At 45.6% G+C, this 26252-nt stretch overlaps 1 protein-coding gene across 11 annotated transcripts in view; it reads left to right on the forward strand.

The window, feature by feature from the left end:
* The window catches only part of LOC116952379 (membrane-associated guanylate kinase, WW and PDZ domain-containing protein 1-like), a 317826-nt gene that overhangs the window by 155080 nt on the left and 136494 nt on the right, over window positions 1-26252 (forward strand). For all 11 annotated transcript variants that reach the window (XM_032971681.2, XM_032971679.2, XM_032971680.2 and 8 more), the window contains 2 exons: window positions 18047-18266; window positions 23990-24069. In XM_032971681.2, coding sequence (XP_032827572.2) covers window positions 18047-18266; window positions 23990-24069 — 300 coding nt within the window. The remainder of the gene's footprint in view (window positions 1-18046; window positions 18267-23989; window positions 24070-26252) is intronic.

Raw genomic sequence — 26252 nt, forward strand, 5'->3', positions numbered from 1 at the left:
TAAATATGCCGATCCTGACTTCTACTCCATGACATTTAACCAGCCGTGAAGAACTAACAAATGTGCTTCAAACGACTGCATTTTGACGGCATGGCTAGCGAACTACAACCGCTCACTGCCTACAAAGTAAACCATTTCAACCGTACTCTTGGTGTTTTTTTTGTATTTTTTTCAAAGCAATTTACAATCTAAAAAAAAGCTGTGGAGAGTCTGGGCAAGTGCTTTAGAAAGCTGATGCATTTGTCAGAGTTCTCAATGCCAGTTTACGCGAAATTTTGGGTTTTGGCCCCGGACGGAAAGGCAAGTCAAAGCATTTTATACATCTCGCACAACAAAGGTAACCTCACGAGTTTGACTTCTTCCGTCCATGGGGATACGCCCTGCCAAATCGATCTTCTCGAAGAGGGCTTCACATTTGAGGTCTCCAGCGAAACTGATTAAAGATGTCAATTACGAGTGTCAGAGGTTAATGACAAAGATATTTGACTTCCAATATAATCTCACATCCCTCTATAATTTGACCGTCACCTTATGACCGAGAGCAAGGCTTGTTGATATTTTAGGCATGAAACCGATGCGCCACAACGACACAGCATCCACCCCTGTGACTCTTTCGCCTGCCATTCTCCCTTCACTCATCCGAGTGAAAAAAATGGTTTTCTAGTGGCACCCCCAAACTAATAGAGGGATAGGAGTCCTAAGTTAGTCAATTGTTTAGCCGATCAGTCCACATTAAGATAGTGTCCTGGAGAAGGCCTTGTTGTTTTAAAAAGGCCTATCATCTGAAACAGTGACTTTGTCGTCTTTTCTACTTCCTCGGCTTAAATTGGATTCCTGTGTGCGTGTGCCAACTATTAAGAAACCCTGACACAGCACCGAGTAAGCGCTGTCCTGATGGAAGAGATTATCGGGCACTGGTGTGTGTAAACATCTGATGAAGTGGCCAAGGTCGTGCCCGTGAGTGAGTGCCCAACTCTGCGGGTGCTTTTAACCCGGCGCAGCCCTCTTGCGCGCGCCTGACTCTCTCCCGTGCAATTTAGCTCCGCCGCTTTTAAAAGCATCTAAATAAGAGATACGTTCCCAGCTCCGAACTTTTTTTCCAGCTGCCTATGAGCCCATTCATCTGCGCATCTCTCCAGCCGTGCGTTGACGTTGTGTACTGTGGGGGGCCGTCTTATCTGCCCCACTGTATGTCAATCGGTCCCTTGGGATGGCTGCTCGTTCTGCCGCTCCGAACAGAAAAGATGAGTGAAAAAGAGAGAAAGGAATTAAGAAAAGAGGACCCGCCTGTTTATGAAATTAAACGCGCCGCGTAATGTTTGACACCATTAAATTTTGATTTAAAGCTTTTGTGACTGCAGTAATTCATATTCTTAGTTCTTTCGGTAAAGTCACGTTGAAGGGAAGCAACAAAATAATAAAATATATATAAAACAAATAAGAGATTTGTAACGTCGCTTAAACCGCGTCTTGCGTTGGCAATGCGCAATCCTCGTAGGTCTCCGCGTCGCCAACCCGCGCCGACCCGCCGTGGTGAAGCATGAGTTTGAGAACCCCTCGCGGCCCACAAGGCGTGGTCCAGCCGTGGATTGGCAAAACAAAACCCGGGCGCAATCTTAACAAACACCACGCTACGTTAATGTGATCATACGTTGCAGTCGGCTGCGGCTATTTGATTCCATTTCCTTTGTGCCGAGAGTGAATCCTCCTTACAGGCATTCAAGCGAAATTCCGGATTGATTTGCTGTGCTATTTCAGAAAAGCCTCACTGAGTCTCCTGACTTGTTATTAGGAAGGTCCTGTCCATAGTGTTGGTAACCGGGGGCGGGGGGGGCATGGATTGCCATGCATGATGCCAGTCGTGGTCAATTTTGGAGATTTTGGCAGCATTTGGACGACAATGCCGGCACGCAACAATGCCCCCCCGATAAAGCTGATGCATGTCGGATAAATTGCTGTGCTCTTGAAAAATAGTGTCGAACATCTTGAGATTAAATAATTAACTGGCAGTCAGTCACCTTTGAAAAATGTTGTATTAGTATGCAGTATGAGAACTGACAAACATATTTTGTATGGGTACTACTTCTCTACAAGGACTTAGAAAAACACCTACAGATAACCTTGTGGTTGATTGTTGAGTGAAAATGCAGTTGTAGACATTTTAATTAATCTTTATTCACATTGTATGTGCAGCAAAAGGATGAAAAAATAAAACGCAAATGTGAAATATTCATTGCATAGTTATGGGAAACTGTTGTTTGCGAAATTGTTGCATCATAAAAAAATCTGTATCACAAAATGACAATCACGCCTTCTTTGTATCTTTTGCAACGATGACGACTTGCTTCTCTGTGGCCTGGCTTAGTCTAGCGTGGCTCTCTTTCTCTCAGTAATTACTGACTCCCCATAGCTGCGCTAAATCTAAACCAAGGCTTGAGAGTGGTTTAAAACACAACAGACAAAAATTTGATTAGATCATCAGGATATGCACCGTGCCATATTTCATGTCGGTTTCATATCCAGTGCTCATAGATTTCCAGTTGTAACATGTACCCTTTAGAGCCATTTTAGGTCAGCCAATACTTCACTTACACGTGCATTTCAACCAGAAATCTGCAACCGTGGCATAGACAGGGCAACATTGTCAACGGTGCAAAGAATCGAAAGGCATCGAGTCATGTGTTACAGTATAGCCGTGCTCTGCTATACACTTCACCACTCAGCTGCAAACGGAGCCAGCCCTCCTCCAATGCCCGTCTTTTGCCTCGCCAAAAGCCATTAAACTCAATTACCTAAACGTGTCCCTGCTTCCTACTTACAGAATTTGGTCAGGTCATTCCTTGCGCCATGGGCAGTGGACAATGCAATGATGGCCCTTCCCCCGGGAGCAATGCTGGCTCTGTTCACCACTGACGCCTCGGGTACGAAGCCTCACTCACCACTGCTCTGGAGAATTTGTGGAAATGTTTTATTCCTTATCCGGTCTTTGTTCCTTTAGCTAAAGTACAGAAATAAACAAATAAAGAACTTCATGGTATCAACAGCGATATAAAAAAAAAACATTCGCAAATGGTTGCCATTCCAAAGGTTTTATGGAGATACTAGCTTGTGCTTGTTGAGTAATATTGAAATTAGCTGCGGTTGTGGAGTTGTGTTTCCTCTACGACACGTTTGCATCAGTATGCAGACACGTGTGTTGTATGGGGGCGTAGCGGTGCTGTGGTGATTTGGCCTATGAACCTGGCGACCCTGCATTCGATTGCCGGTCTTGGCCAACGTCAATGCCCCAGCGATACCTGAACAGATCCTAACAGAGCCCCCCTTCACCAACCTGTACTCGCCGTTGTGGTGAAGTATGGTCAGGCAACCGCCATGACAGGCATGGGCTTGGGGAGGCCTAAATTCATGAGTGGATTAAAATTTTGACTTTATTTCTTCAGCTGTTAGAAGTGCCACCACAGTCCCAAGACCATCGGCAGTGGTGGCGGTTACAGGGCATCACGGTTGCGTAGACTTACATAGAGATTCATAGAGTTACACAGAGACTAATTTTGTTACATAGAGTTGCATAGACTCAGACCACAGCCCAAGACCGTCAGCAGTGGTGGCAGTTACAGGGTACACTGCATGGTGGGAATGTGCAAACTAACAGAGCAAAATCGAAAATTATTTACACAAAACCAATGCCAGAACTTACTGCAAACGGGATAAACAAGATATCTTAAATACATTCACAACGGTCTCTGAATTAATATTGAATTCACTTAACATTTAATTTACTTTAAGCGTGTTTATTTACCCACCGTTGCCTTTGCGAGCTGCACGGTAAAAAATATAATTATTACAACACATCAAATAAGTGGAAACGTTGTTTGTGGTAAAGCATAGGTACATCAGTTTCCAAGCTGTTTGGTCAGTGTTGAAATGTGGCACAAACTCTCCTGCAGATATTACACTTCGCTATGATCCATTAGTGCAATATCCCATACCTCGCAAAACATTTTGACAGCCCCTCATACATATTCTATTTGTCTTCGTGGGAAGTCAAATTTGAAGATGCAACCGGTGGCTTAATGGGTTGCCTTTTCTTGACTGATTGATAGACATCTACCAATAAATGCGTCCATTATCGAAGAATCCTGTGCTGCGTTAATGCGAATTCAACGACGTAAAAATATGCACTTGCTTAACACTGCAATTGCCTAATGGCAACTTATCATTAATTATTATTGAACACAATTCTGTCTCGGTGCGACGTGAAAATAATCACCGTCATTTATTTCGTTTGTGTCGCGTAATCAACCATTCATAGAACGTAACCCCGCATTAGATGTTTGTTTGCTGCTTGAGAATCAATGTAGAAAACAGATTACTATGTTTAAAGCAATTATTATGATCACAATTTGGCTTTGTGGTAAGTGTCCCGAGCGCGCTTTTGGCTTCTAACTCTATCCGATTCTCCAGATATGTTCTGAACTAATGATTAATGCATTGGCGGTAGTTACGCTAATGGCGGGTTTTTGTCTGAGACCGATGGAAGTGCTCCCATAAATGCCACAGCGTTATTAAATTGGTAGCCATTACGAGCAATTATTCATCCGAGTTCACATAACCGTCGTGGAAATAATTTAGACTTTATTTGTTTTACGCGTGTGCCGCATTTTTGGTTTGTGATTTACGGCAAAATATGTGAAGATCCTTTATCTGGATGAAGTCACCTAGGAGCTTAAATCTTGACTTGAAGCAATTCGTGGCTGCAGGAATTCATATTCTTTGGGTCTTTCGGTAAAGTCACGTAGATAGGTTCAAAGAAAATAACAAAAAACCTACGACGTTTCGATCGCAACACAAGCGGTCGTCCTGATGGCGACTGCTTGTGCTGCGATCGAAACGTCGTCGAAAGACCCAAAGAATATCACCTAGGGACTGTTTGCGATGGTGGTTGTGCCATTTTTATTATTATAAACCTGGAGCATTAAAGTACAAGGAATAGCACGTCTAAAGTAAAAAAAAAACACACCAAATATCTTCGTATATGGCACTTTCTGTTCCCAGAATGCAATTAAATGTATCGATCTGTATGTTCATGTCACAACAACATAAAGATTTATTTAAAAAAAAGATATACAGTGAGGGTAAAAAGTATTTGATCCCCTGCTGATTTTGTACGTTTGCCCACTGACAAAGAAATGATCAGTCTATAATTTTAATGGTAGGTTTATTTGAACAGTGAGAGACAGAATAACAACAAAAAAATCAGGAAAAAATGTTATGAATTGATTTGCATTTTAATGATGGAAATAAATATCTGACCCCTCTGCAAAACTTGACTTAGTACTTGGTGGCAAATCCCTTGTTGGCAATCACAGAGGTCAGACGTTTATTGTAGTTGGCCACCAGGTTTGCACACATCTCAGGAGGGATTTTGTCCCACTCCTCTTTGCAGATCTTCTCCAAGTCATTAAGGTTTCGAGACTGACGTTTGGCAACTCGAACCTTCAGCTCCCTCCACAGATGTTTTATGGGATTAAAGTCTGGAGACTGGCTAGGCCACTCCAGGAACTTAATGTGCTTCTTCTTGAGCCACTCCTTTGTTGCCTTGGCCGTGTGTTTTGGGTCATTGTCATGCTGGAATACCCATCCACGACCCATTTTCAATGCCCTGGCTGAGGGAAGGAGGTTCTCACCCAAGATTTTACGGTACATGGCCCCGTCCATCGTCCCTTTGATGCGGTGAAGTTGTCCTGTCCCCTTAGCAGAAAAACACCCCCAAAGCATAATGTTTCCACCTCCATGTTTGACGGTGGTGATGGTGTTCTTGGGGTCATAGGCAGCATTCCTCCTCCTCCAAACACGGCGAGTTGAGTTGATGCCAAAGAGCTCCATTTTGGTCTCATCTGACCACAACACTTTCAGCCAGTTGTCCTCTGAATTATTCAGATGTTCATATGTGCTTTCTTGAGCAGGGGGACCTTGCGGGCGCTGCAGGATTTTAGTCCTTCACGGCGTAGTGTGTTACCAATTGTTTTCTTGGTGACTATGGTCCCAGCTAACCTTGAGATCATTGACAAGATCCTCCCGTGTAGTTCTGGGCTGATTCCTCAACGTTCTCATGATCATTGCCACTCCACGAGATGAGATCTTGCATGGAGCCCCAAGCCGAGGGAGCTTGACAGTTCTTTTGTGTTTCTTCCATTTGCGAATAATAGCACCAACTGTTGTCACCTTCTCACCAAGCTGCTTGGCAATGGTCGTGTAGCCCATTTCAGCCTTGTGTAGGTCTACAATCTTGTCCCTGACATCCTTGGAGAGCTCTTTGGTCTTGGTGGAGAGTTTGGAATCTGATTGATTGATGCCTCTGTGGACAGGTGTCTTTTATACAGGTAACAAGCTGAGATTAAGAGCACTCCCTTTAAGAGTGTGCTCCTAATCTCAACTCGTTACCTGTATAAAAGACACCTGGGAGCCAGAAATCTTTCTGATTGAGAGGGGGTCAAATACTTATTTCCCTCATTAAAATGCAAATCAATTTATAACATTTTTGACATGCATTTTTCTGGATGTTTTTGTTGTTATTCTGTCTCTCACTGTTCAAATAAACCTACCATTAAAATTATAGACTGATCATTTCTTTGTCAGTGGGCAAACGTACAAAATCAGCAGGGGATCAAATACTTTTTTCCCTCACTGTAGTGAGTAGCGCTAATTTGCACTCTGACTTCGAAATTTTAAAAAAAGGTTGTTCAAGATTTGTCATTGATGCAGCATGCCAACTAAATTAGAATTTTTCCAAGATAGGATGAACATGCTGGAGATTGCATCTTGTTGGAATAAACGCAGCGTTAAGATGGGTGCATAGCTGATTACACAGTCAAGGGAATACACGTTTTTAAGTTGGTTCTGAAGCACCATGTTCTCTATATCGTAATGAGCTGCAAACGTACAACTTGATTTATAAGTGTACTGCTGCAGAGGTCATACGTGAGAATGCAGTTGACATTAGGGTATCTTGAGCCACCTTACTTGGCGCTCCGAAGCTTCACTTTGTCCGTGTAAGTTCATGCGCCTGTCATCGCGGCAGTGCCTCGCAGCGGCTTCTTCCGCGCAAAATGCGTCGCTTGCTTTCCACCGTGAGAATCGATCTGCTTTTTTTTTTGCGCTGGGTTTTTTGTTTTTCTCATTCACGCCACGAGACATTCGCGACGCAAATGCCCATCCTGTGCCGCGGGTTTTCCTTCACCCCGGGGGAGGGGGTGGGGGCGGTTGAACCGTGATGTTTCACATTTCAGCGTCACCCTTTTGGATCCGGATCTTTTGAAGGGGCACGTCTTTAATGTGCGCGAGCCGCTCACAAAAAGATGCGGAGTCCGTTTTGCACCCATTCAGGATTGCTCAATAATGATTGCCTCAGCCAAGTCCCCCTTCAATCTTCCTGAGCCAGACAAAAGTCAGGCTATTAGCATGTTGTCATTAGGCGTTTAAAACACTATGGTTTTCATCGCTATTTAAATATTACATTGTGCAGTAAAAAAAAAATCACTTTATACAGATCCGATCGCAGAGAAAGGCATGCGATGCAATGAGATCGATGCATGTTCGAGTTCAACTCTGTAGACATTGTGCACGCCGGTCATTCCAAAACTGATAGTGTCTTCCTAAGCATATTCTTGGCTCTTTCGGTAAAGTCACGTAGAAGGGAAATAATAAAATAATAATAAATAAAACATTATCAAATAAAATTCTCACGACGTTTCGGCCACAACGCAAGCAGCCGTCCGCAGGTGAAGAAACAGAACTGTCGGAAAGACAGCGTCCTAACGAACACTGCTAAGGTTGGCAGCGTATTTTAAGCTGCGTGGGAGGAGGACAGCGCCTTGACAAAGGAGTTTACATATCAACAGAGCAATTTAGCATGTTGATGACAAATGCAGATATGGAGTTAGTCACCCCTTGTGGAATGTGTGGGCGGTGGGGGGGTCTCAAAGTCATATTATGCTCGTGTATTATGTAGGATTAGCAGTAATAAAGGGAGGGAAATTCGAATAATAAAGAACTGCTTATCAAGCTCGTGCATTATGTGGAAAACAAAAGAGAAGGAGTTTCTAAAGAACTGCAAATACCCTACTACCATACAATAGACCGATGTGAAAAAACTAAATATATACTACATCAATTTTGTGAGGCAGTGTTGCACAAGCACTAAGGACGAAAGAAATACTCAAAACATTTGTCAATAAAACTGCCTCAAAATGAAAAAAATATATATACAGGGTGGCCCAAAAGTCAGAATGCATAGGGTTGTTATGTTTGTTTTAACACTCGCACTAAAACGTTTTAATTATTTAACCTTTAAGTTAATATTTATGTTTCGTCTTCCTTTTCAGATTAAATAAAAAATGAAATGGAAAAAATGGACTAACTTGAGACAAAACGTAATTGGTGAATGTTCAAAGATACACCTGTAAGCTTCATGAAGTCCTAAATTCATTTCAAAGGACGATTCATGTATGCATTAATATCACCTGAAGTCAGTTTGAACATTTTTTAAAATAAATGGAATAACCCTATGTGATTTGTTAAAATAAATATATAATAACCCTGTGGGCCCTCACATTTGGGTCAACCCTGTACATAATCTAGTTTTTAGTAGTATTGAAACTCCAATTCGAAGCAATTTGTCAAATTCTAAGAGGGGTCGGAGGAGTAGGGGGGGGGGGCTAATGTTTAAATTCCGAGCCTCTGTGGCTCAAACGAGCTCACCAATTTGGTGGCTCTTGAGCCAATGATATGAATTACACATTCCCATCTGCGTAACATTTTTTTCCCTCCTCAGGAGAGTCGCTGGTCAATTCCCATGTGTTCCGAGTCGACTGCTGGCGGCAGTTTCGAACCCGCAACGAATCCATTGTCACATTCTCTAATCCCAGTGCTAGCCGCCGGACGTGCGTTTCGCAGCACAAGCTGCGCTCGCATATTCACGCCGTGAAGGGTACAACGCGAATTGCGCCGTAGTCGCTGCTCTTGCCGAGCACCGCGGGGTTTACGAGTCGAGAAATTGCACGGCATTCAGTCTGTGACATCTGAAGGGAATTGCCGAATCTTGATTTGAAGCTTTGGTTCTTTCGGTAAAGTCACGTAGGTAGAAAAATAATAATAGATCACGTGACGTTTCGATCGCAACACAAGCAATCGTCATCAGGTGGGACAACCACAGCAAGAAAAAAACTACTTAAGCAGTTTTTTTTTTTCTTGCTGTGGTCGTCCCACCTGATGACGATTGCTTGTGTTGCGATCGAAACGCCGGGAATTACCTAAACTTTACATCGGCTGTAAAGTGGCAGTGAAAGAGCCGATGACATCTTGCATAAGTTTGCCCTCATGTGCTCGTGTAAGATGATGTAAAGGGACGAGGTTAAAAATCGTCCAAAAATTTAAATTACTCCACCTGTGTAACTTTGGTGTTTCATATTTATAAATGGAAGAAATGTTCGCGAAAATTTTTTTGCCGTTTTATCACCATCAGCCGTGGTAAAGCGACTGCTGGATGAAAGGCCTCCTTGAGCCACCACCACCGCTCATGATCTCGGGATGCAGCAAAATCCATCTCGCACCTGCACACACACACAGATATTTTATTGCTGCATCTCCTCTGTAAACAATGACTGTCTTTCGAATAAAGACAGTCAATGCCCATTTTCCATTACCAGCGATGCACTGGCCCCCTGCTCTAAATCATTATGCCTCCAAAATCTGCTCGACTAGTATCCCACCATACGGTCTCTAACCTCTCTTCCACCCCTCCGTCACCAGATTCACGGAGACCGCTCCGTTGTCTCGGCAGTCGGTGTGAATGAGCGGTGAAGCCCAAACATCGAATTTGCATTCCACTGCCACTTTTGATTATTCGCAGCGGCGAGGTACTGCGCTTTGTAAGGTGGCGTTTGACGGTAAGAATATCGCGGTGCAATGTGCTATTTTCCACAAAGACAAAGATCCCCCGTATAGCCTTGACGGAGTGCTTTGGCAAGTGCCGTTAGCGAGTACCTTTTGAAGGCCGCCACTTCACACGATGGAGTGGGTAGCCAGCACCACGCCTCGCCGAGTGGCGATGTTTACACAACCGCACCAGGTGCTCATCATCTGAGGCCGGGTCGACCTAGGGGGTAGGCCCAGGACCGGTTCAGATAATCGTCACCGGTGTTGGCCGCGAGGCAGGAATCGAACCCGGGTGGCCAGGGTTCGTAGCGCGGCGTAGCGCTAAACGCAAATGCCACCACGCCGCCAGCCTCTCGCACATGCTCACGGCACGGTATAAACAAACACAAAAGATATGTTAAATGTTGCCCTGCAGGTGCAAGAGCTGTCAGTCTTTTACACTCGCTGGCAATAAAGTATTGCTTGAGAATCGAGGGAAACAATTTTAATATGCGGTCGTGGTCCCATGATATGCTGAGAGTTGTGCTTCGCATTGGAAATGGCATGAAATGAGATTCTGCTTGTGATCTCTTGGTATTTTTCCAAACGCCTTGTGTATGTAAAAATGCATGATTTAAGTTTGGATGGGGTCTGCACTGTTTTGGATGCGTTTAAATAGGGAAATTGGGAAACAGAAAAAAATAAAGTTGAAAGTGCGTCGTAATGCATTGCAGGCAGGAGACCAAAATACGTGGACTGCCACTGTACTTTATTTGATAACATTGTAAAAAAAAAAAGGACATTGATATTGAAAACTAGAATATTCACGATTGTGATTTAGCATGTACGGCAAAATGCTTTGCGAATTAAGACGATGCATTTACGCTGATTCCACGAATGTAATGATTATAGGGGGTTTCTTTTTGCTTTATCTGTAGTATGACTAGACTCTAATAAGGAAAGCTGATGGGGTTTTTCCACAGCCTCAAGTGGGGAAAAAAACGGTAAGAAACCATGATATTACTGGCGAGATTCTACGAAGATTGATTTGACATGTGCAAAGGTACATTTTGTGTGCCACGTTGAAGAATCTCTGTTGCTGAGAATTATATATATAACAAAAATGTTTTACTGAAATGAGCATGGGTGGGTAGGGGGGGCGCGTGGTGGGGTGGGGTGGGGGTGCTCACCATTTCTAAGGTGTAGCCCTGAGCCGGTCAGTAGTGTCCATTACACATTGCCACGGCAGGGATACGCTCAGCAAGACGACCGTTTTTTGGTGACTCATCACGTGGTAGCTGGAAGCTGCCAAGGATTGAACCTGAAATTTGTTTTTGTTTATTTTTTGACGGCGCTGACCGTTCTGCTTTCTCGCTGCATTTACCGAAGGCAACGCGCAGGATTTAAACGGCTGGGTCACCCCACGGTCAACCTGCACGAGCCGTTGTTGAGCCACTTTTGCCTGCAAATGCCTCGCCATAAACCGGTCGTCGTCAAGCAATTAAAACTGACCCGCTTGAATGTTTGCACTCGTTGCGTAAGGTCACCCACGCACGGTAGGGCATGCGACGGAGGGTTTCGTTTGTGCGATTTTGCATTGGACAAAAGTTGGTGAACCGCCATTCCTTGAACCGTGAACTCGAGGCTCGCCATGCAACCGGCAGGAAAAAAAAAATTTCAGTCGAGTTTTTTTTTGTTCGTTTAAAATTTCCTGCATTCGTTACAATGTTTTTTTTGCAATATTGTTTGATGCCTCGCTCGACCTTCAGACATTACACACAGCTCCTCTCTCCGTCAGCCAAGTGAGCAATGATGTCTCCTCTACGCGTCTGCGCCATGCCCTGCTACGTACTGTGCCTGCACGCGCGCAAGCAGAATGGTCCGCGGAAAACCCTCCCGTCACGAACTGCCGGCGATTGTTGCACGTGTTTAAAAACAAACAAATGGCTTGTCCGTAATACGCGATGGCCTCGTGGTGAGATCTTACGGTGGTGGTGGTGGTGTGGGGGGTGACTGGCTTCTGTCGTCGGAATGTCGAATTTACAATCCGCAGGACCGCGGGTGGTGGCGTGTTTTGTCGCCAGCGCTGAAACGGTCGCTTGGTAAGGCATTCAAGGAGGCTTTTGACTCGGGGCGCCCACCTGGCGAGATATATCGCTCGCCGGGTGAACTTTTATGTTTGGGGTTTTTAGAAAAATCTCGCACCACCGATTAGCACGGTCGCACCTGCGATGAGCGCGGGTTGGCTACGCACGGCGCGAAGGAAGTTCAACGTACACACGTACGGCGTTGCCTTCGTTTGGCTTATTTTCATTCGAACTGCTCGCGAGCGAGCGCGTGAAAACTACGACGTAAGGAGTCCGCCTCCTCGTGTGATAACCTTGAAAAGGGGGTGTAAGTGCGTTGATTCTTTTTTTGTTGTTGCACGCATCGGTTCCGCAAGTTTGCTGCTAATTTTTTGAGGTGGAATAACGGGCTGGCGGTGTGCACGTCTGGCCAAGCAAGCCACACCTGCATGCAAATGTGCGTTTGTGTAATAACACCGCAGTAGCAGAGCCAGTTGCACCGACCACCCCAAACACAAGACGGTCGACCCAGCCAGCGAGCATCGAGTGCGTGTTCTGAAGCCTAATGACGTCTGTGTCAATTACCGAGCTCCTCTGCCCAGGCATACGTACATCTTTAAACAAGTCCGTGCGTCCGTACGTGTTTAAAAATGCCTCGTCTAGATTCCTAATGCGTCGTTGAACAAAAAAAATTAACGCATTTGGTGAATTTTAATTACAGACGTGTGTTGCGCTGAGCTTACTTTGTGTTTAATGTTGACGTTGTGTTGCACGAACACTCAAATTGTTGCACTTAACCATGCGCAGACGCGCACAGAGACACGGGGGCATGCGCACCACCCTCGAGACTTCGCAGCGAGTGGTGCAACGGCGAGGGCGATGTCCCTTCAACCGATGCTTGCCTCGCAGTGCACGCGTGGAATTGTGTTTCTGAGAAGAGATGTTTCTGTTGTTATTTGTGTAGGTCGTGCGGATAATAATTCGTTGATGTGACCCCCTGCATTGCAGCCACTAGAGGCACTGCAGCGCCCCCTCACTGATACTTAATTATTCATCCTCAAATCGAATCACGACCCCAAGCCATGAAAATTCATTGAATCTCGCGTCTTGTATTAACCCCAGCTTTGCAAACCAATTGCTGTTATAATAATGAACGATATTTTACAAAGAATGTAAGCGAAATAAGAATAGGTTTTACCCTTTTAACTGGCACAAAAAACTGACACCTTTATTCAAGGCATCATGTTTGCAATAACCACAACACAAGCAGTCAAAATGCAAACAAAAAAGACAACTCTGATAATAATATGCACTGTCCTTGAATTTGATTGGTCCACACCCAAGACAGCTTTTCTTTTGGCGTCTTCTGGTCCAACACTAATGGAGACTAGGCTCTAAGAAAAGCTATCAGAGTTGTCTTTTTTGTTTGCATTTTGACTGCTTGTGTTGTGGTTATTGCAAACATGATGCCTTGAATAAAGGTGTCAGTTTTTGTGCCAGTTAAAAGGGTAAAACCTATTCTTATATCTTGTTTCTGGCAAAGGAGGTCTCATAATGTAAGCGAAAGTCATTATAATGCTAAATTGTAAATGTGGGTTTACTCTCCAACACACACCGGTGTGCTGAACTAGTAACGAATCGGCACGTTTTGTTTACGTGACAAACCTTACTAATTGGCTGTGTCGGGTGGTGCCGGGTTTAACGACACAAGTGCTGGGGGCGGAATTAGTCTTGACATGGCCACGTCTCCTCCGTGCCAGGTAAAATATCCTGAAGCAGAAGATTAGTGCTGGACGGATACGGTCACATTTGCAAACGTGATTTTTAACTTTGATAATTACCCGTGTAGTGTTGATAGTTCAATGTTAATGTGCCATATTATTGAGGGACTACTGCTGTTGTGGTGTTATCTCGGTGTGGTCTGGGACTGTTGTTGTTGTTGTTTTACTGCCTTGCTCAATCTTGATTAATCGGACTTAAAACATGACTTTGTTATATTTAGAGACTTGCTCACAATTTTCTCTGCTTTTGCACGCCTATCGTTTTTTTTTGTTTTGTTTGCAGTTGAAACTTTACTCACCCCCGTGCCCATATTTGAACATCTGTGAAAAAGAGGTTCACAGCTCATCGGATTCCTCCTCCTGAGAGAAACAAAGGCAGTCCAAGCACCTGTGCCCTGACAGTAGCTGTTGTTTTTGTCATTGGAGACTTTCAGTAATGAACCCCAAATTGCCCCTGTTGTTTTTTCGTGACGTATGTACATGGAAAGTTGTTCCCTTAGCATTACAAGTTGCTGATTCAATCGTATAAAAAAAATAGCAGGGGTTGTTTAATTAACTATGTATTGATCGTACCCTAAATACGCACACCACAATGCAATTGCGTTAAACCAAACACGCATTATTTAACTCGCTGAAAAAAATATTACTCGGCTGAACATCGACGTGCAGTACTGATATGCTGGCGAAAATGTCAACGAGTTGTGGTATTTTTTTTTTAGCACGCAGGTCCACTCAGTCTGCAAAGTATGTAATCCTTTGCGGACACCCACGCTAATACTAAAGTAATTGGGGGGGAATCATCGAGCAATGTTTTTGTTATATCACCAATCGCATTACACTTGCTCCATCTTCTGACACCGTAAGATACGGAACGGAGCCATCGCGTTCACAGCATTCGGTCGTCTGTCGAGAAGAAAATTCAGTCGTTCGTTGGAAAAATGGGTGGGGGTGTCTACAAATGAATCGCCCCTGTGCAGCAGAGCAACATTGCTTTTGTCAGTGTTGCCCCCAAAAGACAGTGCGATACGAATATCAACGTAAAACAAGTGCTTTTTTTTTTGCAAATGTAACAAAAAAAAGGACATGCTCTGTATTCATACTCGTGCATTGTGAAACTCTGATCTTCGTTGAGAGCCAGTGGATGAGAAGAGAAGTACAAAAGAGGGATATTATGAATCACTAGGGAATCCATAAATGGATCGTCATGTACTGGATAACATTTATAAAGAATACAACTAGAGCAGCACTATATTCTTGGTTCTTTCGGTAAAGTCACGTAGAAGAGACATAATAAAAATATAAAACAATACAATTCTCAGGACGTTTTGACTGCAACACAAGCAATCATCATCAGGTGTGGTTTTCACACTTTGATGATGATTGCTTGTGTTGCAGTCGAAACGTCGTGAGAATTTTATTGTTTAATATTTTTATTATTTTATTGTTTCCCTTCTACGTGGTGACTTTACCGAAAGAACCAATAATATGAATCCCTGCAGTCACGAAAGCTTTAAATCAAAATTTAAAGCAGCACTGTGTGAAAATTCGTACACAAAATGCGTAGTTTCTCACGTTGAAAGATAAAGTCGGCGCTATTAATGCACATTTTCTGCCACATCGATCGATATCTCACGCGCCATTTGGCCGACCTTGACGTGAATTAAACGGCGCTGTCTGAACCGCAGTGCTTTGCCTGAGGTCACAGGTCAAAGGCCACGTTTTAAAAATCTCACCGTTTCCAAAAACGCTCTTATGAGTTTGCTTAGCCTCCCAATGCTTCAATCATCCCTGAAGTGTTAATATTCCAAAAAAAATTATCTCTCTTTTTCAACAAAGCACTTGGCGGTTATTGTCAAGTCATCCAGAATGTATTGAATTCCACAATATTTTTCGTTTGTTCTTTGATTCATATATACTTACAGCGCCGTGTTGATCTTCTGTTGAACGAAGGCCTTCCCCATGACGTGTTGGCCGTGCGGGATTGCTTCACCATACTTCACCATACTTCACCATACTTTACTTTACCATACTTTACTTTACCATACTTCACCATACTTCACCAGGCTGGTCAGTGAAGGTTGGTGAAGACCAATTCAGGTTTAACCCACCACCGATATTAGCTGTTGCCCAGATTTGAACCCAGGTCGCCGGGGTTGAAAGCACAGTGCATCAACAACCATGCCACCATAAACCTTATCCACCCCCTCCTCCTCCCCCGTTATGGGATATGACGTATATATTTGAGATAGTCTGTAAGACATTTGAATGAGTGTTGCCGAACGGACGGTTCCCAGGCTTGATGGAAAAAGACTTGTAAAGCATATGTGTACGTGCTGGCTTAGGTGAAGCTTTTGGCGGCAAAGGTCACTATCACAGTGTTAGCACGAGCGTCTCAGATGTGTGGCTCAATCTACAATGTCCTGGGCAGAGAGGCTCGCTCGCATGTGTTGGCCAAGTGCACACTTCCTTTTGAGTGCGGATGTTTCTTCAAGCCAATTTCGGCATCGTATTTTGTTGTCAAGTGCAATCGCGACGCCTACTTCCCCGCCACTCGCGCCGGCCATGTCGTCGTTTGACTTGAACTCTCCCCCCTCGACCGAAGAGTCGCGCTGCTGAGACGTTTTAAAATATTACGCCGTCCTGCAAATCAGCGCGAGTCATTTGGCGCCGCCAGTCGCAATTAAATTGACTTTTCACTTGCCGTTTTATTCGGCACGCCACGGTTTTTTTTTTGTCCGCGTAAAATGTCACCTCCGATGGCATGTAGCCTCATTTACACCTGAGTGTTGTTCGTCCCCGATGCGCCGACATATACCGGTGCACTGCAGAAAGATAACCAATAACAGCTGCAGCAGATTCCGAGCAGAGCTGTTGGAGCATCACTCTTGATGTTTAATTAAAGGCGGATGCCCAAGCGTAACAGGGCCAACTGCAGCAAAGGTATCGGGTGACACATGGGCCTTTAAGGATTAGATCCCCGAATGATTTGATGAATTTCCTTCATTCACGAATGTGTTTATCAAATGTTTTGGTCGTTGGCAAACGGTAGCACCTCTGGGTTTATATGAATCCATGACGTGCAACATACAAAGAGACGTCGATTCCTACTCGCGAAATTTGTTGTGCGTATCATGAGCACAGTACATTGATGCACCCGTTATACCTCTAGTACAGTGGTGCTTAACCTTTACTGCAGCATTCTCAATCGTTAAAACAATTTATAATGTTAATAAATACGTAGGGTTTGATGAAACAAAGTAATTTGTACTTACGTGCCCGTGCTTAATTTGTGTTTTCGATGATTTGCCTTCTAAAGAAATCTGGACATGTCTCACACCCTCAGAAAGGAGAATCTCGCGCCTCCTGGGGGTGCGTGCACCCCAGGTTAAGAACCACTGCTCTAGGGGCACATTTGCATTGCTTATGACCAGTCTGCAGCTTAAATGGCATGCACCATGCCCCCAGTGCTTATGATGATACCAGGTACTCATTTAAGGCTGAGTCGATCTAGCTGAGACTCACGACTCGCTCAGATACAACCCGCCACTGATCTCGGGCGTAGCAACGAGTTTTCACTCGGGCTGCCGGGTTCGTGGTACAGCACGCCAACCACTGCACCACTGCCCACCACGTGCTGACACATGCACGCACACACACACAGAAACAAACAAAGATCCCCCATATAGCCATAATAGACTGTTGGAGCAAGTGCTGTTAGTGAGCACCTATGAAGGCCGGCACGGTACACGAGGGTGTGGGTGGCCAACACCCCAGTGGCGATGTTTACACACCATACTTGGTACTGATTTTAGGTTGCGTTAACTGAGTTGGAGGCCCAGGACCGGTTCAGATAATCACCATTGTTATTGCCTGTGAGCGGGACTCGAACTCGGTAGTGTAGCGCAGCACGCTAACCGCTACACTACCGCTCCCCACAAAAATAAAAAACCAAAAAGATTGTTGGGGCAAGTGCTGTTCGTGAGCACCTACGAAAGCGAGGAGGGTACACTAGGGGGTGGGTAGCCAGCACCGTACCCGAACACAAACAAAGACACACACACAAAGCAAGATTTCGAATTCTACATTTTGACGTTAAGCACGAGCGGGGAAACCTCCGCCACCGTTGTTGTTGTTGTCCTCAGACTTGTGGGCAACGATGTACTCACAATAGAGCCCTGTAGCAGTCTCCTTCCCCCCCCCCCCCACCCCACAGGGGTTGATGCCCGCTGTCGTACCGCGAGATCCGGTGCCCGTTAATGACCCTGCGGTTGTTGCTGCCTACAGATTACATGCATCCGTCCTCGCTGCAGTGTCGGCTGGTGCAGCAGCAGCAGCAGCAGCATCATCACCATCAGCACTCGCTCCCCGACATCCCAGCCAGTCCCCCCGAAGATGTCGACTCGTCGCCAGGCCCCGCGAGCCAAGACTTCGGGGGGATGCCGACGGGGCTGCCACACTTCCCCGACTACTCGGCCGTTATGTCGGCCGATAGCTTCCTTAGAAAGTAAGTGCATGCCCCCTCCCTCCGCCGGGACAATGCTGCGGCCGTGACGTAGCTTGACGACGAGTGTCACAAATATTTGTGGTGCGTGGCGATACATTCAGGGGGTGACTATATCGAGGTCTGCTAGGCACGAGAGGGCTTCAGGCGGGGTGTTCGTGTGGTCCCGCTCTTCCTTCGTTGAAGGAGCACAGAGACTATACACTGGTTTACGATGCGGTTTGCCAGCATTCGGGCAGCTTAAAAAGGCGAGCGGTGAATGTATCAGTCCCTGTACTCACGTCTACAAAGTTGACGATTTGTATATGTGTGTGTATGTAGAACTTCTTTCGTACCGTACATAGCCAACCGTGCTAATCGGAGGTGTGATTTTAATCCCCGTCTGCCGGTCAGTCGTTCTTACGGGAACTTGCCAAGGTGATTTTGTCGACCGAAAAGTGCCTGACATTGACCATGTCGAAAGAACAACATCCAATGGTCTTCTCACAAACATGCACTCGTGCTGCGCGACAACTACGCCACATCATCGACAAGGCTGAGAGCACTGTGCATGCAACGTGGCGGTCACGTGACATGCATGCAAAGCATGATGGGAGTCGTTCGTTCCCTGCCGTGTGTGAGCAGTGCAGCTTTTTTTGCTTGTCCTTAAAACTACGTTCAGCCTGCGCACGTGCGCTCTCCTGTTTTTGTGATGCGTTTTCTCATCATTTCAAAGAAAGTGTGGGATTCGAACGAATGCCCATGTTTGTGTTTTTGTCTTTTGTCCCAAATGTACAAGTGGGGAGTGGTAGTGTGTACTGGTTAGTGCGCTACACTACGAACCCGACGACCCGGGTTCGATTCCTGCTCACGGCCAACACCAGTGATGAATATCTGAACCGGTCCTGGGCCTCCACTAGGTTAACTCGGCCTCAAATTAGTACCTGGTGTGATGTATAAACATCGCGACTGGGAGAGACAAAGGTGGCCGGGCGTGGTGCTGGCCACCCACCCCCTTGTGGGCCGTGCCTGCCCCAACAGTTTGTTCAGGCTATACAGGGGACCTTTGCTTTGTCCAAAATAAATACCCCCAAAATATATATTTTTAATAATTTAACAATTTACCGCCATGGATGAAGGCCTTCCCACGCTTTGTCAGCCACGCTTTGTCAGTAATGAGGGGTGTCTGACGGAACGCTACCATATACCGGTGGTTGCGGGGGTGGTGATGAAATGGGAGACCCAGGGACCTGTTCAGGTGTCACTCGCCACTGATGTGAGCCATGTCCAGAATCGAACTCTGGACGCTGGGTTCACAGCACAGAGCGGTAACTTGACCCCCTCTCACTAATCATCATCCTTATTAGCCATGATTAATTCACTGCTGGATGGTCTCCTTAACCCATTCCCATGATGTACGTATGTGTACTTCGTGGGAACGGAACCGGAAGAAAAAATAAAATAAAATAACTTTATCGGTACCGAGGCCCCCACAAGGCCATGCGGGAGGGCGTGTGTGCACAGTTTGGCGCCAGCTATCAGAGAGTGCGGTCGTGTCGTTACGGTTCTCTACGGTGAGTACAATGTCTTTAAAAACAACGGCGCTACCATGCCTCTCTGCGCGTTCCGAGATTCAGAAGTGAACGGAACACCCCCACCCTTCAACCTGCAGACGTCTCAGAACGGGAAAGGTTTTAAGCTGTTTCCGTCATGGGCATGCGATGATAACAGTTCGCCTCGCACCTGCACACGAACGGATTTCACTGCTCCATCTCCGTGGTGCATGTCCTCTCCGGAGCATTCCTTCGCTCGGCAACCGCTCCGTCGTTGATCCTGACCGTTGGCCATCTCCACGAGAGTGGCCTGCCCTGCCCAAGCCTCTCTTATTTTTTCTTAACAGTCGAACGGAAGTCTTTAACCTGTTGTGTTCTAATATATGCGTGTTTGAACTTCTTTCCCACCGTACGTAGCCAACCGTGCTAATCAGAGGTCCGGGGCAAGGATAACAAACTAAACATGAAAATCAGTTTTAAAGAAATTAGTTTTCAATCTAGAATTTTAAAGGGCATAGCTCTGGTGGCTTCCAAATATAGGAAGGAAGATTGTTCCAGACGGCCGCAGAAGCGCATCTGGAAGTGCATGACGCGGTGACCGTCTTTGTTCGATGGCTAGCCAAAATCTGTTTCTTTTTTTCTGTCTCTCAATAAAAATCGAAGCATGCATCTCACCACGCTTAGTTGCACATTGTTCACTTTTCATTACATTTTAGCGTTTGAATATTGTATATGCAACAGGTGCATTAACCAGTATAAATAGAATTGCAGCAGCTCCAATTACGTCTGGAATAGCCAGTGCTTTGGTCAGTTGCCTGAATATCAATAGAAATTGTTTGTCATTTTTATTTCATCTGGCCCTTGGCAATTTAATACCAGTAGATGCAACCATGCACTTGCCATCAGGCTGCGGGGTCATTGTTTAAACTTTGTTCAACAAGACTTTAAAACCAATTTCTGAGATGCATTGTTATGGCCGTATTGATAGCATTGGGGGAGAATTGTGAATGACCATGAAAAGAAAACTCAATTGGTATTTAATAAATGTGTTAACGCCCCTCTTGAGAGCAACTGTGCAATGTGTGCGATATAAACTACTGTGCTTCGAACGCCCTTTGGTGGATCGAGCGGAGACCACCTGTTTCTGCTGCCCATGTTGGCAGTAAAGCAAGGGGGAAACTGCTTTGCACTGTGTGTGCCATTCTACGAGTGCTCTCTGCATCGCCCAGATTTAACACCCATGCATAATACTTGGTAAAACCTTACAATAAAGGGAATGCAGGTCGTGAGCCTACTTTTATTAAGCGTTTTGTGATTATAATTTTTTCATTTGAAGCTTTCGTGACTGCAGTAATTCATGTTCTTAGCTCTTTCGGTAAAGTCACGTTGAAGGGAAACAATAAAATAATAATATATATAACGATAAAAACTTCTCACGACGTTTCGACCATAACACAAACCTGATGACGACCGTTTGTGTTATGGTCGAAACGTCGTGAGAATTTTTTTATTGTTTCATATATATTTTATTCTTTTATTGTTTCCCTTCAACGTGACTTTACCGAAAGAGCTAAGAATACGTTTTGTGATTATAATTTTTGTTCCTGTTGCTGCCTCTGTTGTTATTATTTTTTGCTGGTGTTATTCAATATTCAGACGATATCTTTCCGGGGCCACTGTGAATCGCTTTGGTCAGAGTGCATCTCTTTGCCCGACTCTTATTCGGATTTGTCTTTCGTTAATTCCCTGTGCAACCTCAGTGCAGCTGTTCCACCTTAACGATTTCCACGTGCGTTTGCTTAACGCCTGCCTTTGTCTGCAGAAAAGCTTGGATGACCGAATCAGTTTCCAAAGGAGCCAAATTCCTTTTTCACATTCTGCAAAAGCCAGGCACAATGGCGTTACGCCATTCATTTGTCTTTCCTGCAAAAAAGATCGAGAGTACGCATTTGGTCAAAGGGCAGATACACCATCTTTCTGAAAGCAGCTCGCTCCCATGGTGCATTCTATCTCACAACCTCCGACATGCCTCAGGTGGCTCCTTGCCCCTTGTCAAGCCGGTCCTCTCTCGAACCAGGAGAGTCGAGCGTCACGCCTCTGTCGCACCTCCACGTATCCCTGTCACATCACTTTTAAAGGGAAATATCAATGCGTTGTCGTTGGAAGGGTGTGTCGAAAGCCCTTATTTATAATGAAGAATTTTTTGTAAGCTTATTGCAGTCGCCCATATGAATTTGCGCATCATAAGCAGACAGCATTCGTTCAAATAATTGACGCCACGTCCACAACTTTGCCAGAAGCGTTGGTTGTGCCGTGAAAATGCGATTGTATTCGTCGAGTCATCGGTTTTGTTTTTGCGTACGACCAAATCGCCCAACATGTACCCGGTCCCATCAGATCTCAGAAAGCTAAGCCGACTCGAGCCTGGATAGGGGCATGGCGGAGCCCTCTCATGCAGCAGTGGATTGACTAAGAGGACCGCAGATGTGCACTGCTGATTTTCTGCAAGCGCATAAATGTATAGCTTCACATCGGTTGCCCGTTTAAACTTCATAGTTGTCATATTTTGCCCGTTGGGAGATCGTCACGTGCCTTGCTTGCTTCGCTGTAGCTTTATTGCCGCAGCAGATTTTCCACGGACGTGCGCTACGAAATCACGTCTTGCTTATTCAATCTCTGACAGACATAACGACCACAGAACTCTGGGGATTGTGTCATATATATAAAATGCGATGTGGGAATTGTATATTTTTTTTCTCCATACGCTCGCAAGCGATGCGTTTATCAGGTATACAGGGTAGGCGTGGTTTATTTTGTGTAACGTTTACTCTGCCTTCGGGTGCCTTGGACTCGTCATCTTTCTCACTCCGCCGTGTTGCCCAAGCTTGGCTCCATTCGATTAAAACTTAAAAAAAACTATACACTTTTTTTTTATTTTACCAGGTAAGGCCCGACTGAGTTACGGAGTTCTTTTTCATACGCGACCTGGTCAAAGACAATGCAGTTTCAAAAACAATGCGAATATTATATAATTATCGGAGCAGGCTTGTTTGCATGTTTTTCCACAAGTATGTGGGATTAATGCAGACTTGACGGCTTGCAAAAGGTATCTATTTTGTGTTTGACCATCTTAACACCTGTTTTATTCCCATGAAGGGTCAAGCCTATTCTTTTTATTTTCATCATAAACAAACGAACTATTTTTTTTTTATTTAAAGCTTTTGTGACTGCAGGTAAAGTCACGTAGAAGGGAAACAATAAAATAATTAAAATATAAAACAATAAAATTATCACGACGTTTCGACTGCAACACAAGCAATCATCATCAGGTGTGAAAACCACAGAAATAATTTTCTTGTGAAAACCACAGCAAGAAAATTATTGATGTGGTTTTCACACCTGATGATGATTGCTTGTGTTGCAGTCGAAACGTCGTGAGAATCGTATTGTTTTATATTTGTATCATTTTATTGTTTCCCTTCTACGTGACTTTACCAAAAGAACCAAGAATATAAAGTAACTATTTATAACCAGGTAAGACTCACCGAGCTATATAGCTCTTATTCAGAAGCGATCAGGCCACAAATGCTCACTCAAGGAAATGGCTTATCACGTGTGAATGTTTAGCAGCCAAATACTCTAAGCACATTTTGATTCTAAATGTGGAAGGAAAAATCCACGCGACCTTAACGAGAACATGCACACTCCAAATGTACCGCAGGAGTCAGGGTCGGCAATCAAACTCACGACCTCTTGCATATCAGGCGAGGTGGTTAACATCTCGCCACCGTGGCACCCGATTACAAATTGTCGCTCACGTTTTCGGACACTTTAACACGCGGCGACGACTGCACACACGCACGCACGCACCACAGGCACACACCCCCGAAAACCATGACAGCTGAATTATCTTCGCGTTTTCATTTTGGCAGCGACACACACAACACGTGCCGTTTCGCCAAGTACCCTACGTGCGACGGTGGACTTAAGTCGGATGTGTGCCCGTCTGTTCAGTCGCGTGCGTGCTTGTCCTGGTCGCGTTCAGAAGGTTTTTTTTTTGCACGCGGCCAAAATGCTTTGACACTAACGCAAGGCTCCGCTTATGTATTTATTTATTATTTCGCGAAGCCTCTGTTCAATAATGCAGTGGCCTGATGTCTCGGTTCTGAATTTGTCTCCCCCTTCTCTCTGTAGTCATAATCCAAAAGACCCTGTCTCTCTGGAGCAGCAGATAGCGGGCTCGCTGAAACCGAGAGAAGAGCTGGAAGATGATGGTAAGAAAACACGTGCTTTGCTGAACATTTCCTTGTATTTGAGGGGATCACAAAGGCAAACATCCCCCCGGAAAGCATTAACAGGCTGTTGGGGCAAGTGCTGTTAGCGAGCAGCACCTATGAAGGTGCGTCACGGCACACAAGGGGGCGAGTGGCCAAGACCACGTCCCGGCCGCCTTTGTATCCCCAGTGGCGGTGTTTACACACTGCACCAGGTACTTATTTGAGGCTGAGTCGACCTAGGGGAGGCCGAGGACCAGTTCAGATAATAGTCGCTGGTGTTGGTGGCCATGAGCGGGAATTGAACCCGGGTTGTCAGTTTCGTAGCGCAGCGCGTTAACCGCCACGATACTTACCGCTCCCCACATTTCAGAGGATTACAAAGACAAAGATCCCCCGTATAGCCATAACAGACTGTAGGGGCAAGTGCTGTTAGCGAGGACCTATGAAGGCCGGAACGGTACACGAGGGGGTGGGTGGCCAGCATCACGCCCGACCGCCTTTGTCTCCCCAGTGGCGATATTTACACACCGCACCAGGTACTCATTTGAGGCTGGGTCGACCTAGGGGAGGCCCGGGACCGGTTCAGATAATCGTCACTGGTGTTGGCCGTGAGCGGGAATCGAACCCGGGTCGCCAGGTTCATAGCGCAGCGCGCTAACCGCTACACTATCGCTCCCCAGAGGATTACACACACGCCCACACACACACACACGCGCACACACACGCACACGCACACACACACACACACGCGCGCACACGCACACACACGCACACACACACACACGCGCACACACACACACACACGCACACACACACGCGCGCACACGCACGCGCGCGCGTGCACATCGAGACGTCTGGTCAATGAGCTTTACGTTTGCAGTTGACGTGAAAGGCGGAATGCGATGTCTGAGCCGTGGCCTCGGGAGACGATAGCGGGTCGGCATGTCAGAACGACAATGATCCGTCCTCTCAAAAAATCACGACAACTCCTGCGCTTGAGCTCGCCTGCATGTTGAGGCGTATATAAGCGTACTTCGTCCTGCTTTTCGTCTCATCGAGCCGGCCTTCGTTTCGGCTCTTTTGCTTTGGTCACGTACGGGTGTGCCCTCATCGATGGCGGACACCCAGAACAGAGCGTGGGAAAATAGAACGACTCGGCTTGCCCGATTCGCAAATGCGAAGGAGGTGGTGTCATCAACAGCCGTGAAACACCGCTCCGTGGCTCGTGTGGTACAGTTGTTTGGCTCGACCACCTCAAGGTAAAATTATTATTGCTGCTCTCCACATCAACGTCAGCCATACGAATAAGAAGATTGTTAAACGGTGTGCGCTGTGTCGTGCAAAAACACATTGGAGAGCTGTACTAAAGTCGATACTAAATATACCTTTCGTAACGTAACATTGTATAATAATGGGTTTTTGCGGGATGTAACGTGTGCTGTTTGGCACGACGGTCTTCTGACTGACTATAAAATACTCAGCTCCGACAGGGAGCGGCACAGGCGTCAAACAACGCGTGGTACGACCCACAGACACAACTTGTAGTACGACCCACGAACATAACGCGTAGTACGAGCCATGAACACAACGCGTGGTGGTATGACGCATGAACACAATGCGTGGTACGACGCATGAACACACCGCGTGGTGGTACAGACCACGAACACAACTCGTGGTACGACCCACGAACACAACGGGGAAAGGCCATGTAAAGCAGCGGTGATTGTGGAGGCACACGACATACAGCACTGGATTGCACGGTGTCGACGGAGGAACACAACGTAAATAAAGGAGAGCCGAATAAATAAGTACATTTTCATAAGCACAGCCCAAATATTTACTCGTTAAATAATTGACTGAAACAAACACGATTGCCATTTTAGTTGAAGAAAACAGTGGTAGGTAATTATCGGTCGAGAAATTCGAATTGTGTTTTGTTTTTCATTAATGTTAAACAAAATGATAGGCAGTAGATAAACTGTTGCATAACGTGGAGTTATTCGTTTACAAAACCGGGAAACAATTTCGCTGAATGTAATAAAACCGCACACTCGCCACTTGCATCATTTCCCGTTGCGGCGCAAAGGCTATGAACGACGGTGACGATGCGTTTCACACAAGGGTACAGCCCTGCCGGCGGGGATTACGGGCTCGCGACATCCGGGTGGAATGCCAGGTTA

The sequence above is a fragment of the Petromyzon marinus genome, chromosome 46, assembly GCF_048934315.1.
Source record: "Petromyzon marinus isolate PM22_M1 ecotype Great Lakes invasive population chromosome 46, UKy_Petmar_22M1.pri1.0, whole genome shotgun sequence".
In the NCBI taxonomy this organism is placed as follows: domain Eukaryota; kingdom Metazoa; phylum Chordata; class Hyperoartia; order Petromyzontiformes; family Petromyzontidae; genus Petromyzon; species Petromyzon marinus.